Source organism: Pongo abelii, chromosome 3 (genome assembly GCF_028885655.2).
Source record: "Pongo abelii isolate AG06213 chromosome 3, NHGRI_mPonAbe1-v2.0_pri, whole genome shotgun sequence".
Taxonomy (NCBI): domain Eukaryota; kingdom Metazoa; phylum Chordata; class Mammalia; order Primates; family Hominidae; genus Pongo; species Pongo abelii.
In genome coordinates, this window is record NC_071988.2 from 174,537,116 (window position 1) to 174,551,514 (window position 14,399).

Below are 14,399 nucleotides of genomic sequence, written 5' to 3' on the forward strand. Positions count from 1 at the left end.
TTTGAGAATATCTGAGGGTGTGGCCTGGGTAACAGTATTTCTTAAAAGCTCCCCAAATAACTCTAGTAAGTATGTATGTTAGGTTGAGAATGACTGAGTTAAATAATAACTGAGTGGACTTTATTTTAATTTGTCATTGTTCAAGAAGACAATCCTCATTAGTTTTAAATGCGATTAGAGAACCCTCCACAGAAGCCTTTGGGAACAGAATTAAATTTTGTAGAGACAAGGAGTCTCACTTTGTTACCCAGGCTGGTCTCAAACTACTGGGCTCAAGCTATCCTCCTGCTTCAGCCTCCCAAAGTGCCAGGATTACAGGCATGAGCCACCAAGTCCTACCAGAATTTGCATTTTGGAGTATGCACCATTAAACAGTTTAACTCTTCAGTTGATCTCTTTTTAAAAATCAATTGTTCAGCATGTATGGAATCTGATTGTGATGTGGTCAGGGACAGAATGGGACTAAAATGAGAATAACCATGCCAGACTCTTCAGGACACAGCCTGGCTGTGGGAGGTTGTGTTTGCATAGAGACATACTAACTCCAAGTGGATAGATGACACCACTGGGACACTGTTGCTCATGGACCACAGACAGTGGCACTGGGACCCCAATGCTCATGGACTATAGATGGTGGTGATGGGACACCATTGCTCATGGCCTGCAGACAGTGCTACGAGGACACTGATGTTCATGGACTACAGATGCTGCTCTGAAGTGCTCTGCACTTTTCTCTAGTTCACTTCATTTCCAAACGGTACTAACTTATTATTTATTATCTGGTATTACTTCATTTGTGTGCTTGTCTACCATCTGTCTCCTTCACTGTTTTGTATGTATCCCCAGCACCTGCAAACCCATCTGCTGTGTATTGAAGGAATGACTGAAGGAAATGTCCAATAGGCCTGGTGGGTCTGTGGTGAAATTGCCAGTCAGGCTCTCACCTTTTTCTCCAGAGTCTGATCTCCTCCTTCCCCTAACAACTTCCTTTCAGTCATACATACGCGGTGTATCTCTAGTCACAAAGAAAGAGAAATCTAAAGTGGTTTTCCCTCAAAAAGCTAAATTTTTCAAACATACTAGGGAATGGAGGAATTGCTTAATAACAACTTATGCATCCTAAATGATGAGATTTCATGTTTATAGTTTTTTTTTTTTTTGGCAGGAGCAATGAGGGTGGTTCATGCATTTGCCCCCATGTAAAGTTCAGGTGACTTGATTCTCTCTGGGAGCAGGACTCGAGAAGAGGAGGGATTGCTGTTTTCTTATAAGCTCAGTTGTTCTACATATTTGCTGATTTTATTAAGTGAAAGCCTTCACCTAATATGTTTTTTCTGACTAATTTACTTGAAGAAGTTATGGACAGAGTAAATAGGTGGTTGAACAGATATAAGGCAGAAGCATCGAAGGTTAATGGCAGCTTGTAAGTATAGAAAGGTATTTGAGATCATCAAGCAATGCCTGTGTTTTGTACACTTTTTCTCTTCAACCACCAGATAACTAGAGGTGATGATGCCTTGCATCAAAAGAACATAAAGAAAGGATTCTTTTTTCTAGTTTTGAGGAGGTTGTCTGGTAAAACACTTTCAGCCAGTAGTCTGCTCTGGGAAATTACTTGTGAGAGTTTGTTGTATCTTTACCTCCTTGAATTGAGAAGCACACCTGCAACTGTAATTTACTATCAGATTAAAACATGTTTTACAATGGGGAGACCCACAATGTTCCAATGTCTTTTTCATTTTAAACTTTTATTTTGATGTCTTTTTAAGAGGAAGCTTGCTTACATTTAATCAGATTTGCTCAGGCCCCAAGGCTGTTTCTGGTTTGAAGTCACTCACTTGGGGAAGCTGCATTTTTGACAACCTGATTACCTTTTTATACACTGGAATCCTATGGTAGCCTGTAGCACCTGGCAGTTTTAAAGAATGTGTATTTTTAGGAGACAGAATATAAATATATTTTAAAACCTTAAAAAAGTTTTTCGTACCATCAATGAGATAAGCAACATGAAAGTGCTTTGAAATGAAAAAAAAAAAGGATTATTAAATGACCGTTATTGCCAAACTGAATACTTTCCTAATTTTATTATATTTCTACTTATTTTATTATATTTCTTCTTTTCAAGGGCCAATTTCAAAATTACAATTGAAAAGAGTAACATGAAAACAGATACTTCCAGCCATGCCCTTGCCTCAAGACATCTGCCGTCTCCCTGGCCTCTGAGGCAGGATGGGAAGACACCGCCACCCCATTCCATAGGTGAGGAGCTCTTTCATGGGGTACATAGGCATCCCACTCCTTGCTCAGCTCAGCACAAGCTCAGCATTGCCAGAGAGAAAAACTGGAAGACAGAGACAAACAAAACAACAACTGGTAGGTGTGTGCTCGTGATAAAGAACAGGAAACCAGGGAACGCTGTGGGCTGCCACCCCAGAGGCTTGGTCGTCACCAAGAGTGAAGGAGGAACAACAGGGAGAGGATGTGCACCAGAGTACCCATCGCCAGCCTAAGCAGGAGCACAGGAGCAACAGCGTTTGATGCTTTCCTACAAGAGGCTGAAGAAGGAAACAAGTTGCTGAGGTTTTGAAGAATCGTGGGTCGCATTTCCCTGGATCAGCTAAGCCCCGAACAGATCCCTAAAGCAACTGGGCTTCTGGTCCTGTTTTACCTTCAAAGAGAATCAATCCTGCCTTTCCATCCTGAACAGTCTCCTAGGCTCAAGCACTCTGAATTTTCCTATCATGGGTGGAGCTATCGATGTGGTGCTAGTCTCACTCTCTTTGTCAACCTCTCTTGTGCATTTATTAATACAAACTTATTATTTTTTCCTAACTTAGTTTTTAATGTGATTACATTCATAGATTTTTTAAAAGTTGATCTGCTCTTGAATTCCTGGTTTTATTCTATGTAATTATCAGTATTTTTTTTTTCAGAAATGGTCTCTTTTTATTTGAATGGCTGATCTAGGACTCAGCCTAAACATTATTCTAATATGTAGCTGTACATAACCAACATGTCTATGATGTTAGTGATGAACCAGAACCAACACAGAGATGGTCTTTGCCTGATAAAAGATAATCACAATCTGAAATAAAATTACTAGGTAAACTACAGGATGCCTAGTTAAATTTGGGTATCAGATAAACAATGAAACAATTTTAGTATTAGTATGTCCCATGTAATATTTGTACTAAATACTTATACTAAATTGTGAAGGACATCCTTATACTAAAGAAAAGCATTGCTTATCTGAAATTCACATTTAACTGGTTGTCCTATATTTTTATTTGCTAAATTTGGCAATCTTAATCATAAACAAATAAGCAAACAAGTATAAGTCTTAGAAAAGAATAAGTCAACTTTTAAATGAATGAATTTAGTGTTGTCAGGGAATAATAACAACATGTCAGCAAACCTTGGCAACCATTGAAATCCCATTTCTGAAAATTACGGTGTAGTGTGAAGTAGAAAATAACAATGATGGTTTTAACTCATATGAAACAGAAAAAATTCAAAAACAAACTAGATTTATTGGTTTTAAGGAAAAGAAGCCAGAACAATGACCAGAATACTGTTCTGTTAGGTAATTCTTCTTTTAACCACCTTCTTTAATTACTCAGGAAATATTTCTGTTTTCCTCAACAACTGAAGTAGATTTTCCCATGAGTTTTATATTACAAAAAGTTTAGTTAAAGTTATCAAATCAGCTCTTACTGGCTTAAGGTTAAGTATCTATGGAACTTGTATTTCCTTTGTTTTCCTTTCAAATGTCTCCCCAAAATGCTTGTAACTGTGTGTCCTTTCTGTAAATAATTTTGCCACTTAATGTGTATTTTCCTGGGTCTGAACTTGTGTTCATATTTTCAGAAGGTGGGTAAAAACGTTTTCTCTGCAGCTACATAGTATTTTCTCCAGGAAGGCTGGCGGGGGTGGAGTGCAATAGTTGCTTTGGTTTGAAGGGGCAGAAGTGAACTGTTCATACATTAAAAGATTTGGGAGGCCGCGTGCGGTGGCTCACGCCTGTAATCTGTAATCCCAGCACTTTGGGAGGCCAAAGTAGGTGGATTACTTGAGGTCAGGAGTTTAAGACCGGCCTGGTCAACATGGTAAAACACCATCTCTACTGAAAATACAAAAAAATTAGCTGGGCTTGGTGGCAGGTGCCTGTAATCCCAGCTACTCGGGAGGCTGAGGCAGGAGAATCGCTTGAACCTGGGAGCCAGAGGTTGCAGGAGCAGAGATCTCACCACTACACTCCAGCCTGGGCAACAAGTGAGACTCCATCTCAAAAAAATAAAAATAAAATAAAATAACCAACTAAATAAATAAAAGATTTGAGATAGTTAGCTAATATTCTGGAATAAAATTATAAAGCTGGGTTAACTAAAAATAACATTTATCCAAGTATTGCTATATTTTGATTTTATTATTTAAATGATTATAATCTCCTCATAAATACAAGTAAATCTCGGGGCATTTGATAAATTTCATGTTGTTTATGCATTCATTTAGTTAGCCACTACACTTTTGTTGTGTGCCTATTAACGTGCAAGTCGCCATTCTAAGCTTTGGCAAGTGAAGGTGAATGAGACCAGCTTCTGCCTCCCAGGGAAGTGGCTGTTAAGTAGGGACGATGGCATGCAAATCAGTAATTATAATACAGATTAATAAAAGCCATCATGTGTTTGCATACAAAGTCTCATGAGCACATGGGAAAGGAAGACCTTCATTGCGTTTGAGGCTAAGGGGTACTCAGGTATTTGATGCAGAGGAGTGGACCAGTCAGTTGAAACTTGGGAGTTCTTCAAGCAAAGAGGGAAGAGAAAGGCATTACAGTTGAGGGCACAGCATACAGAAAGACTCAGTGGCCCGACAGAGCTTGGCACACTCAAGTGGCTGTATTATAGGGCTCACAGTGGGAAGCAGGAAGTAACAAATGTAAAGCAGGAAAGGAACTCAAGACCAGCTCATCATTAGCTTGTAATGATGCCAAGGGGATTGGACTCTATCTCAAGGAGATGAAGAACCACTGAGGCATGAGTACAGGAGGAAATGATTCGATTTTTATTGCAGAACCATCACTCTGGAGGTTATGTGAAAATGGGTTGCAGATGAGAGTAGAGGCAAGAAGACTGGTTAAGAAGTTATCAAAATAGCCTAGGTGAGAGCCCACAGGAGTCTGAACTGGCAGGGAGCAAAGAATGAGTATTGTTTTGGAACTGAGTTTAAGGCCCCTGTGACATGTCCAGGGAAACCTGGTGATGAAAATACCAGGTTGGGCAGATAGGTCTGGCTGGAGGTGGTTATTTGGGAATCCTCAACCCAGGAGTGACATGAAAGTGGGTGTGGCTGGGCTCAATGTCTCACGCCTATAATCCCAGCACTTTGGGACGCCTAAGTGGGAGGATGGCTTGAGCCCAAAAATTCAAGACCAGCTGAGCAACATAGAGAGACCCTATCTGTACAAAAAAAAAAAAAGCAAAAATTAGCCAGGCGTAGTGGCATGTGCCTGTAGTCCCAGCTACTCAGGAGGCTGAGGTGGGAGGATTGCTTGAACCCAGAGGCTTGAATCCAAGATCGTGCCACTGTACTATACAGCCTGGGTGACAAAGTGAAACCCTTAAAAAAAAAAAAAAGGGTTGTCATGACTCAGGACTGGTGTAAGGAGTGAGAAAAGAAAAAGAACACTGACATGAAATGAGCAGGTGGTAGAGAAAGATTCATAACCAAACACTGGAAAGAAGCAATCAGAGTCACAGGAGGGGACCCAGAAGAAAAGAGCATCGAGGAGGGGACCCAGAAGAAAAGAGCATCGAGGAGGGGACCCAGAAGAAAAGAGCATCGAGGAGGGGACCCAGAAGAAAAGAGCATCGAGGAGGGGACCCAGAAGAAAAGAGCATCGTGAAGATCAAGGATAAGAGAGCTGCAATTACTGATTAATTAGGACAAGTGCTATGGAGAAAAACATAAAATAAGCACAGAAATGGGTCTTTTGGGTTTAGCTTTTAGGAGGCACTGATGATGGAGACAGAGCGATCTGAAATCTGTACCTGACACAGTAGCCACATGGCAGAGGATTGAGAAATGAATGGAATGTGAGAAAATGAGAGTGTATTGACCATCTTCAAAGATACTGGGAGATGTGGAAAAGAAAGATGGAGGAGAGCAAGAAGAACTCACAGGCTCTCTCATTATTTTCCATTATGAAAGTACACCTACTGAAAAGAATAGAGAATGATTTAACAAGTAACAAGGCACTCATCCCCTAATTATCTTAAATTTTTCCATATTGACAAGAGCAGAGGTTGGCAAACTTTCTCTTAAAAGGCTAGAGAGTAAACATTTTAGATTTTGCAGGCCAAGAGGCAAATACCAGCTATTATGAAAGCACTTATTTATATAAACATTAAAGATATAACCATTTACAAATGTAAAAATCAATCTTAGCTTGGAAATAAAGGAAGCTGGCTGGGTTTGGCCCATGGGTCTTAGTTTGCTGAGCCCTGGACTACCATCTTTTCGCTGACAGAAACAATATTTTGGATATAATTGAAGCCCTCATTATACCCCTCCCTGATCTCATTTCTCTTCCTCACTCGTCAAAGGTAATTATTGTCTTAAAGTTACTGTGTATCATTCCCACTTTTCAAACATGTCTATGTCCCTAAGCAATATATAGCATAATTTTGGATGTTTAAAAATGTTTAAATAAGTATAATTATTCTATGCACAGTAATCTTTTTTTCTTTTTTTTCCCCACCCCGCCTCTGCATAATAATTTTATTTACTTCTTTATTTGTTTTGAGACAGAATCTCACTCTGTTACCCAGGCTGGAGTGAAGTGACACAATCTCAGCTCACTGCAACTATTGCCTCCCAGGTTCAAGCAATTCTCCTGCCTTAGCCTCCCGAGTAGCTGGGACTACAGGCATGCGCCACCATGCCCAGCTAATTTTTGTATTTTTAGTAGAGATGGAATTTCACCACATTGGTCAAGCTAGTCTCGAACTCCTGACCTCAAGTGATCCGCCTGCCTCTGCCTCCCAAAGTGCTGGGATTACAGTCCTGAGCCACCATGCCTGGTGGCATAATAATCTTTAACTGACTTTTTCGTCAACATGACTTTTGATACATTTGGCTTGATACATTTGATACATGTATCAACATGACTTTTGAGACTGATTCACCTTGATACATTTGGCTGGAATTCATTAATTTTACTTGTTATGTTGTACTCATTCCGTGACTATACTAAATTTTATTTTTCCTTTTGTTGATAGATATTTAGGTTGCTTTCATTTTGTTTTGTTTTGTTTTTCATTTTTACAAACAATGCTGTCATCAACAACCTCAGCCATATCTTTTGACTGCACATTTGTGAGTGAGCTAGGAGTCAATTCTTGGGATTGTGGAGCATGAACATCTTCTGCTTATGTAATATTTCCAAATTATTCTCCAGAATGGTTGTATAGAAAAATTTCCTCTTTCATATAATCTGATAAATGTGGTAACCTGAAAATTCTCCCAATGTGCAACACCTAGAAATGTTGAATAAAACATAACAGGCAATCTTTTAAATGCATAAAGAAATCTCAAGAAAGCAAGAAAATGCCTAAGGCTTAGAAGAGATATGTATTTTTAAATGCTTAGAGAAAGTTGAAATTTGGAGTTATATCTACCAATGGGGATTTCCTCAACAAAGGTGTGGGCCCAGGGAGATAACAGGCTATATAATGTTTTCAGGGAGCTCCTGTCCATTCACTGGGTCAACAGTTAAAGCTAAAACTTCAGACCATGGTATAAGAAAAAAAAGTCACTGAAATGACTTTGGCAAAGTTCAGAGTCAGGTCAGCTACCCCAGGCTGATCTTGCCATCATCCTGACACCTGAGGAACCTGGGCCCTCCTCTGATTTTCAATTTGGATTAGTCTATTCCTTTCTTCTTTCTTGAGGGCAACCAGTTCAGTCTCCTTGGTTACCTACTTCTGGCGCCTGGCTTGGCTCCACTGCCGGCTCTGGTCTGCCAGCTTACCCCCTCATGGAGGCTTTGTTGCTTCCTCCTGCAGCTCTTGGAAGCTGACCTCTGATGCCTGCCACTTCCCATTCAAGGCTGGGCATTGAGCCTGAGGTCCAATCAAGGGCTCCCTTAAGCACACCCCTGTATCAGTTTCTTGCAAATCCTAGTTTGTGATGACAAGGCTGGGGTTATATTAGAAAAGAATTGGGGCTTAGAGCACTTTATAGTAGCTTGGTGACGGGATCAGATAATTTGGGGTTCTATTAAGTAGGGTAAGCCATCCTCGGTGTACCAGGTTCTGCTCTCAGGGCCCCCAGGATTTCCATCAAGAATGGGAGGCAAGGCCAGGCGCGGTGGCTCATACCTGTAATCCCAGCACTTTGGGTGGCCGAGGTGAGTGGATCACCTGAAGTCAGGAGTTCAAGACCAGCCTGGCCAACATAATGAAACCCTGTCTGTACTAAAAATACAAAAATCAGCCAGGTGTGGTGGCATGCACCTGTAATCCCAGCTACTGGGGAGGCTGAGGCAGGAGAATTGGCTTGAACTCAGGAAGTGGAGGTTGCAGTGAGCCGAGATCACACCACTGCACTCCAGCCTGGGCAGCAGAGCGAGACTCCATCTCAAAAAAAAAAAAAAAAAGAACGTGAGGCAACAGATATGACAAGCAGCAAGATTATGTCTACACAAACTTTAGCTAAAAGTTACCAAATAGATAATAAGATGTTTAAAATAATGACATAAAAGAAGGAATAAATAACACAAGGGAAAAAAAACCCAAAGCACAATGTGTATAAAAAAAGAACACATAGGCCAGGTGCGGTGGCTCACGCCTGTAATCCTAGCACTTTGGGAGGCCAAGGAGGGTGGATCTCCTGCGGTCAGGAGTTTGAGACCAGGCTGACCAACATGGAGAAACCCCATCTCTACTAAAAATACAAAATCAGCCGGGTGTGCTGGCGCATGCCTGTAATCCCAGCTACTCAGGAGGCTGAGGCAGGAGAATCGCTTGAACCCGCGAGGCAGAGGTTGCGGTGAGCCAAGATCGTGCCATTGCACTCCAGCCTGGGCAACAAGAGTGAAACTCTGTCTCAGAAAGAAAAAAAAAGAATAAATTTTCTAGAAATGCCAAATAATGATGACTAAAATTAAAAGCCCAGTGGATGGCTTGACCATCAAGATAGACAAGGTGATTGCACTAATCTACCCTCAGACCAGTAGTGCAGAGTTCCTGTCTCTCCATATCTTTGCCAACATTTAAGAGTGGTACAAACTACATACGAATAGGCAAGCTGCAGTTTGCATTGTTTCGTTACAGAATTGAGCCCATCCCAGTCAATATCTTCTCTCTTCTGGTTTTCTGAGATTCCAAATTTCAGACACAGAAGGACTTTAAAGCTCATCCTCTCTGTCTGTTTTCTGGGGGAGTCCCTTAGAGTATTTGGTCGTAATGGCCAGTTCTCAGTAGGGCTCTCCCACAGTGACTGCCTGACATAAGGCTGTTCTTTTCCTCGCTGGTTCCCACACCCTGAAGCCTCTTACCCAGTGACTTCAACATTCCGTTTTTCCTGCTTCTAGTCTTAAATCCCCAGATTCTCTTGTGCTCACTCTGCACCTCTTTCAGCCCCTCCCTTCCTCCTCAGCAGTCTGAGTTTTAACCCAACTCTCATCATTCCTCTTCCTTTCAGCCAGTCTCTGATCCAGTGCAAACAAATGCAGCTCTATAATTGACATGCAGCAACCGCAAAGCCTAGTCAAGAGTTCTGTGCTGCACCTACAGCTGGAAAGGTTCAACAACCACAGTTTTCTAAACCCAAAACTAGACGAGTAGCCTGGCCAGAGCCTGGAAACCCAGAGGTAGTATGGAGTACGATTACAGTATGGACTCCTGAGGCAGAATCTTACTTAGATTCACTAATTAGCTGTGTGACCTTGGGCAAGTCACTTAGCCTGTCTGTGCCTCAGTTTTCTCAAATGTAAAAACAGGGATAATAGTGCCTACCTTATAAGGTTGTTCTGAGAATTAAATGAGTTAGTGTATGTAGCGTTTAGAACAGTGCCTGACGTATAATGAGTTCTATATATGTTAGCTACCATTGTTATTAATACTTGAAATTGGGACTGTCCCAGGAAACAGCAGATGTCAGCCGTGTTCATTAAAATAAGATATGCCATACCAGTGTCAGAATGTGTAGCCTTACTTACATAGCTAGTATTTTCTACTATTCTTTCTCTCCTTGTCAAGATTCATCCAATACTTACATAATTCTTATTCTTCTGAACCAGCCCAGAAAATCTCCCATTTCTCTCTGTTTGGCCACCAAAACACTCACAGCATCCTTGTTTCTGCCTCATGGCCTTTAGCTCTCCCTTCTGCAACAATTCTGCTTGTGGCAACTAATAAATCCCATGCTTTTGATATTTAGGAAATTGCTTTTGGTTTTCTGATAGTATTAAGCTGACATTGACAGGGCATAAAGAACAGAGATGGGGACACCCCTGCCCCGCTTTACTCCATGAGCAGAATGTCTCCTTGAGTTTGAAATTTCTTAGGATCCTACACTGGCCAAGACACCTAGGCCCAAGCTTTCCTTTAACTATGCTCACCCATTTGATTATAGTCCCAGAAAAGCTGCTTTCTTATTTCTCTCCTGGTGACTTCCAAGTGAATTATTTCTCTTGGGGTAGAACTCAATTCTATGTCAGACTATCTATCTCTAAAAAGAGAAGAGGTCTCTGACTCAGAGCTAAGAGTGCTGGTCTCATGCAACTGCAGATATTATCTTATGTTGCCTGCTCGTTGTTAATAAAGGCTTAATTTGAGATGCATCTCAGAGTATACTCACAAAGCGTCAGGCCGTTCAGTAGGTTGGATTCTTCTAACAAACATCCCCAGGTATTTTTTGAAAAATTCAAGGAAATATACCTGTGACACCCAGAAAGTAACTCATATCCTGAAGCCTTAGGCACTATTAGCTAAAAGTAGTGTACATTAATTAATCTTAAAAATCTTTAATTTAAAATCACCTTTTCCATGATGAATCATCTCAAAGTCATAGCTTTTATTCAACAGCTTTTTGCAAGTGGGCATTTTTCAGACATTGGGAATCCCGGCAGGGCCCAATGAGCATGTTGGATTATTTAGGTAATCCCTGCACTCTACTGAAATGCAACTTTTCATCTTTGACTTCTCTTTACATTCCAACACTACCTGTTTACAGGAGCTATCAGGTTTTTTTGTTTTGTTTTGTTTTGTTTTGTTTTGTAATCAGCCTCATATCCATTCTAGGGATGATTTTCATATTTATCAACAATTATTTTCTAATTTATGCTGAGCCCTTACAGGATTTTGGAAAGTCAAAGGTGAACTACAGAGGATTTTCCCTGGAGTTGTTCACAGCCAGTTAGGAGGCATGGACACAAATATGGTTCAAAGTGATTAGCAGAAGTTTAGGTCTATGGGGGCACAGCAGCAGGTACAAGTAGAGCTCCAGGGAAGGGGCAGAGAAAGGAGACATCAAGGAGGAGATCACATTTAGTTTGATACTTTTAAGGTGACACAAGAATTTGCTAGGTAGGAAAAAGAATGTATTCATTATAGGCAAGAGCCGGGGGTGGGAAGACAACTGAAAGGAGGTGCCACTGGGAAGGAGGTTGCAGTGAGAGTCTAAGGGGCAAAAATGAGGAACAAGTGAAAGGGCATAAATGAGGGGTCCTTAAGGGGGAAGATGTGTATGATCGGATTCAGGTGTCAGAAAGGCAACTTTAACCGAGTCTCTTCGGATTCTCTTTTTGCATCTCCTGAATTGCAGACACTAGGACTCAATCATTTTTTAGAAGCTAAAAAAAAAGTTCAGGCAAGATAAATTAGTATTAAGGGAGTGTTTGCGGCACCTGTGGCAGCGTTGCGCAATAGAAGAGGTGGAAGGAGGATGGCTAGGCTTTTCTTCCCTGATGTCCTACTATGAAAGGTTCCAGAACTCTTGGCAGAGACAGTGATCGGTTCTCGGGGCGGCGGTGGGGGGAGGGGGGCAGTGGTGGTGGGGGGGTGGAGGAGCTCAAAGAACTCTGGAGTAGAAGCCAGAAGAGCTGACTAGCAGCAAGACCCAGACATCTCCCTTCTTCCACCTCTGTTTCTTCACCTGTGTGCCCAATATGGTTTCAGCTGCATCATCTTCAAGTTCCCTTCCAGCTCCAAAACACTGGGCATAAAACAACACATCAACTTCCAAACCCACTCTGAACACTAAACTCAATTTAACCAGACATCTTTTCAGCTGGAATGATTTGCCTTCCACTTTGTTTTCTACCTCAGATGCCTGGGGGACCACATGGAGAACACCCAGGGGAAGAGAAATTGATGGGGTGGGGTGGCTGGGTGCTGGCTGCTGACCTCCAGGAAGTTGTCACATCTGTTAGGTTGTGGCTGATGTCCCTCACTCTATCTAAAGAACTGTAGCTTGAGAACTTTCCTTTTGCTTGGTAAATACTGCCCTACACTAGAAGCAGTCGGTGTTCATCGACAGAAACAACGGGCAGCGAGTGTATTTGCCCAAGGGCAAGTCAACAAGAGAGGCAGCTGAGGGTGCTTGTGCTTGTTGTAGCAACTGGCAAGGGTGTAAATCAGTTGTTGCTTTTAGCCCATAATAATGAGATTCAATATTTTGTTTTTTCCAATACCTTTGATTGGTTCCAATCATATTACTTTTTCAAACAAATCTTCATTAGTAACAATCAATGCAAAAAAAAATCTGTAAAAATAACAAGGTGCAATAAAAGTGGATGAAAGACCTTACTTGATGTGTTAGAGGGATACCCTCTAACACATAGCTCTTTGGTACCTCTTCGGATAATTTCCCTTTTCCTTTTTTTTTTTAAGTTTATGTCGTTTCTTTAGTATGCTTTCTAGTAGTAAATTTTCACACCCCAGTTTTTCCAGGAGATTTTGGAACCAGCAGACTTCTCAGCCCACACCATTAAAAGCAAATTAATCATGTCTCTGTTTCAGCCGATTGAAGCTTTTTTTTTTTACATAAACTGCCAAAAAGTTTATGGTTTTCTTAATATGCCCATTAAAGCTGGTAAATTACAGGGACGCACACATCCTAGAGGACAAAGACTGAAAGAGGATTAAATGAAGTGAGAGAGCTGGAGCCAGTTTAGACAGCTGCAGCGAAAGCGAAGTCCCCTCTCCATCCCACCCCCCCAAAAAAGGAGTTTTAATTTTCTCCACTTCTTTCACAGAAAGGATTAGATTTTCTGGGTGTCACCCCCCCGGCAGAGTTCTGTAGCCTCGGGCACCCTACCAGGTTTTGCGATCCTCCTTCCCAGGAGTAGGAAGTGGAGGCGGCTTACCCCGGCCGACGGGAACGAGCGCGATCACCAGGGCGAAGACTAGGGCTGCGCGGGGAGCCTGCATGTCCGCTCGCCTCGGCAGAGGCGCGCTCAGGATGCTGCGCCGAGCTGCAGCCTCTCTGAAACGTGAACATTTCCTGTTTCCTGCTTGTTTGGGTCGGTGCTGACTTGAAGGAGAGGTGTGTGCCTGTTTTTTAGGAAGTGATGTAATTCTGCAGGAGCCTGTCAGACCAGCAAGGATTGCAAAAGAGAAGTTGCTGTTGAAGCACTGATTCTATTAGCACGCCTCTCCAGCCCTTTGGAGTCTCGGCCTCCAGCTTTTGAAACCGTCCCCGGGACAACAGAGTCCCTTGCTCAGATGTCATTCGGTATCTGGGACTGGGAGGGGTCCTGGACCACACGCATTCTCACTCTGTGATTTTGCTTATCCCCCAGGTGAGGCTCCGGGGCTGCCTAGAGCCTAGGAAGAAGCTGTCCTGTAGAACTTTCTGCCCTGATGGAAATGTTCCAAGTCTGCGCCGTCCAGTACAGTATCAACCACGCTGGCCGCTGAGCATTTGAAATGAGGCTAGTGCTGATGGAATTTTAAACTTTATTGAATTTTTATGAAATTTTAATAACTCCAAGTGGCTAGTGGCTGCTGTGTTGGATAGCGCAGGCCAGACAGCAGGGACAACTGCATCATCAGAAAACTGCCAGACCACTTCTCTCCTGCCAGGCCCATTCTCCTTTCTCCACCCTCGAATGCCCTCCTCCCACCAAGGCCCTCGCCAGATGGAGGTGGATGCCACACCCACACCTGAAGGTTATGTTCCGCTTCCCCAGAGAGAAATGATCTTTTCAAGGTCCATTTCCAAAGGAGGATATGCTCTGAGGGTGGAGGTAGCGGTGAATCTGCATCTCACCTTCCTTCCTTCTTACTTGACGATCAAGTTCTCAGACAACAAACAAAACAGGACTGAATTGAAATAGAATAATGGTGGAAATCCTATCCAATCAAAACAATACAGAAAGGTCGTGTCTAGTA

At 42.1% G+C, this 14,399-nt stretch overlaps 1 protein-coding gene across 1 annotated transcript in view; it reads right to left on the reverse strand.

Annotated features, from left to right (window-relative positions):
• TMEM154 (transmembrane protein 154) overlaps positions 1–13,556 on the reverse strand; it is a 54,279-nt gene extending 40,723 nt beyond the window's left edge. The window contains exon 1 of the mRNA XM_002815217.5: positions 13,373–13,556. Within this exon, the coding sequence (XP_002815263.1) occupies positions 13,373–13,436 (64 nt within the window). The 5' untranslated portion in view covers positions 13,437–13,556. The remainder of the gene's footprint in view (positions 1–13,372) is intronic.
• Between the last annotated feature and the right edge of the window lie 843 nt (positions 13,557–14,399).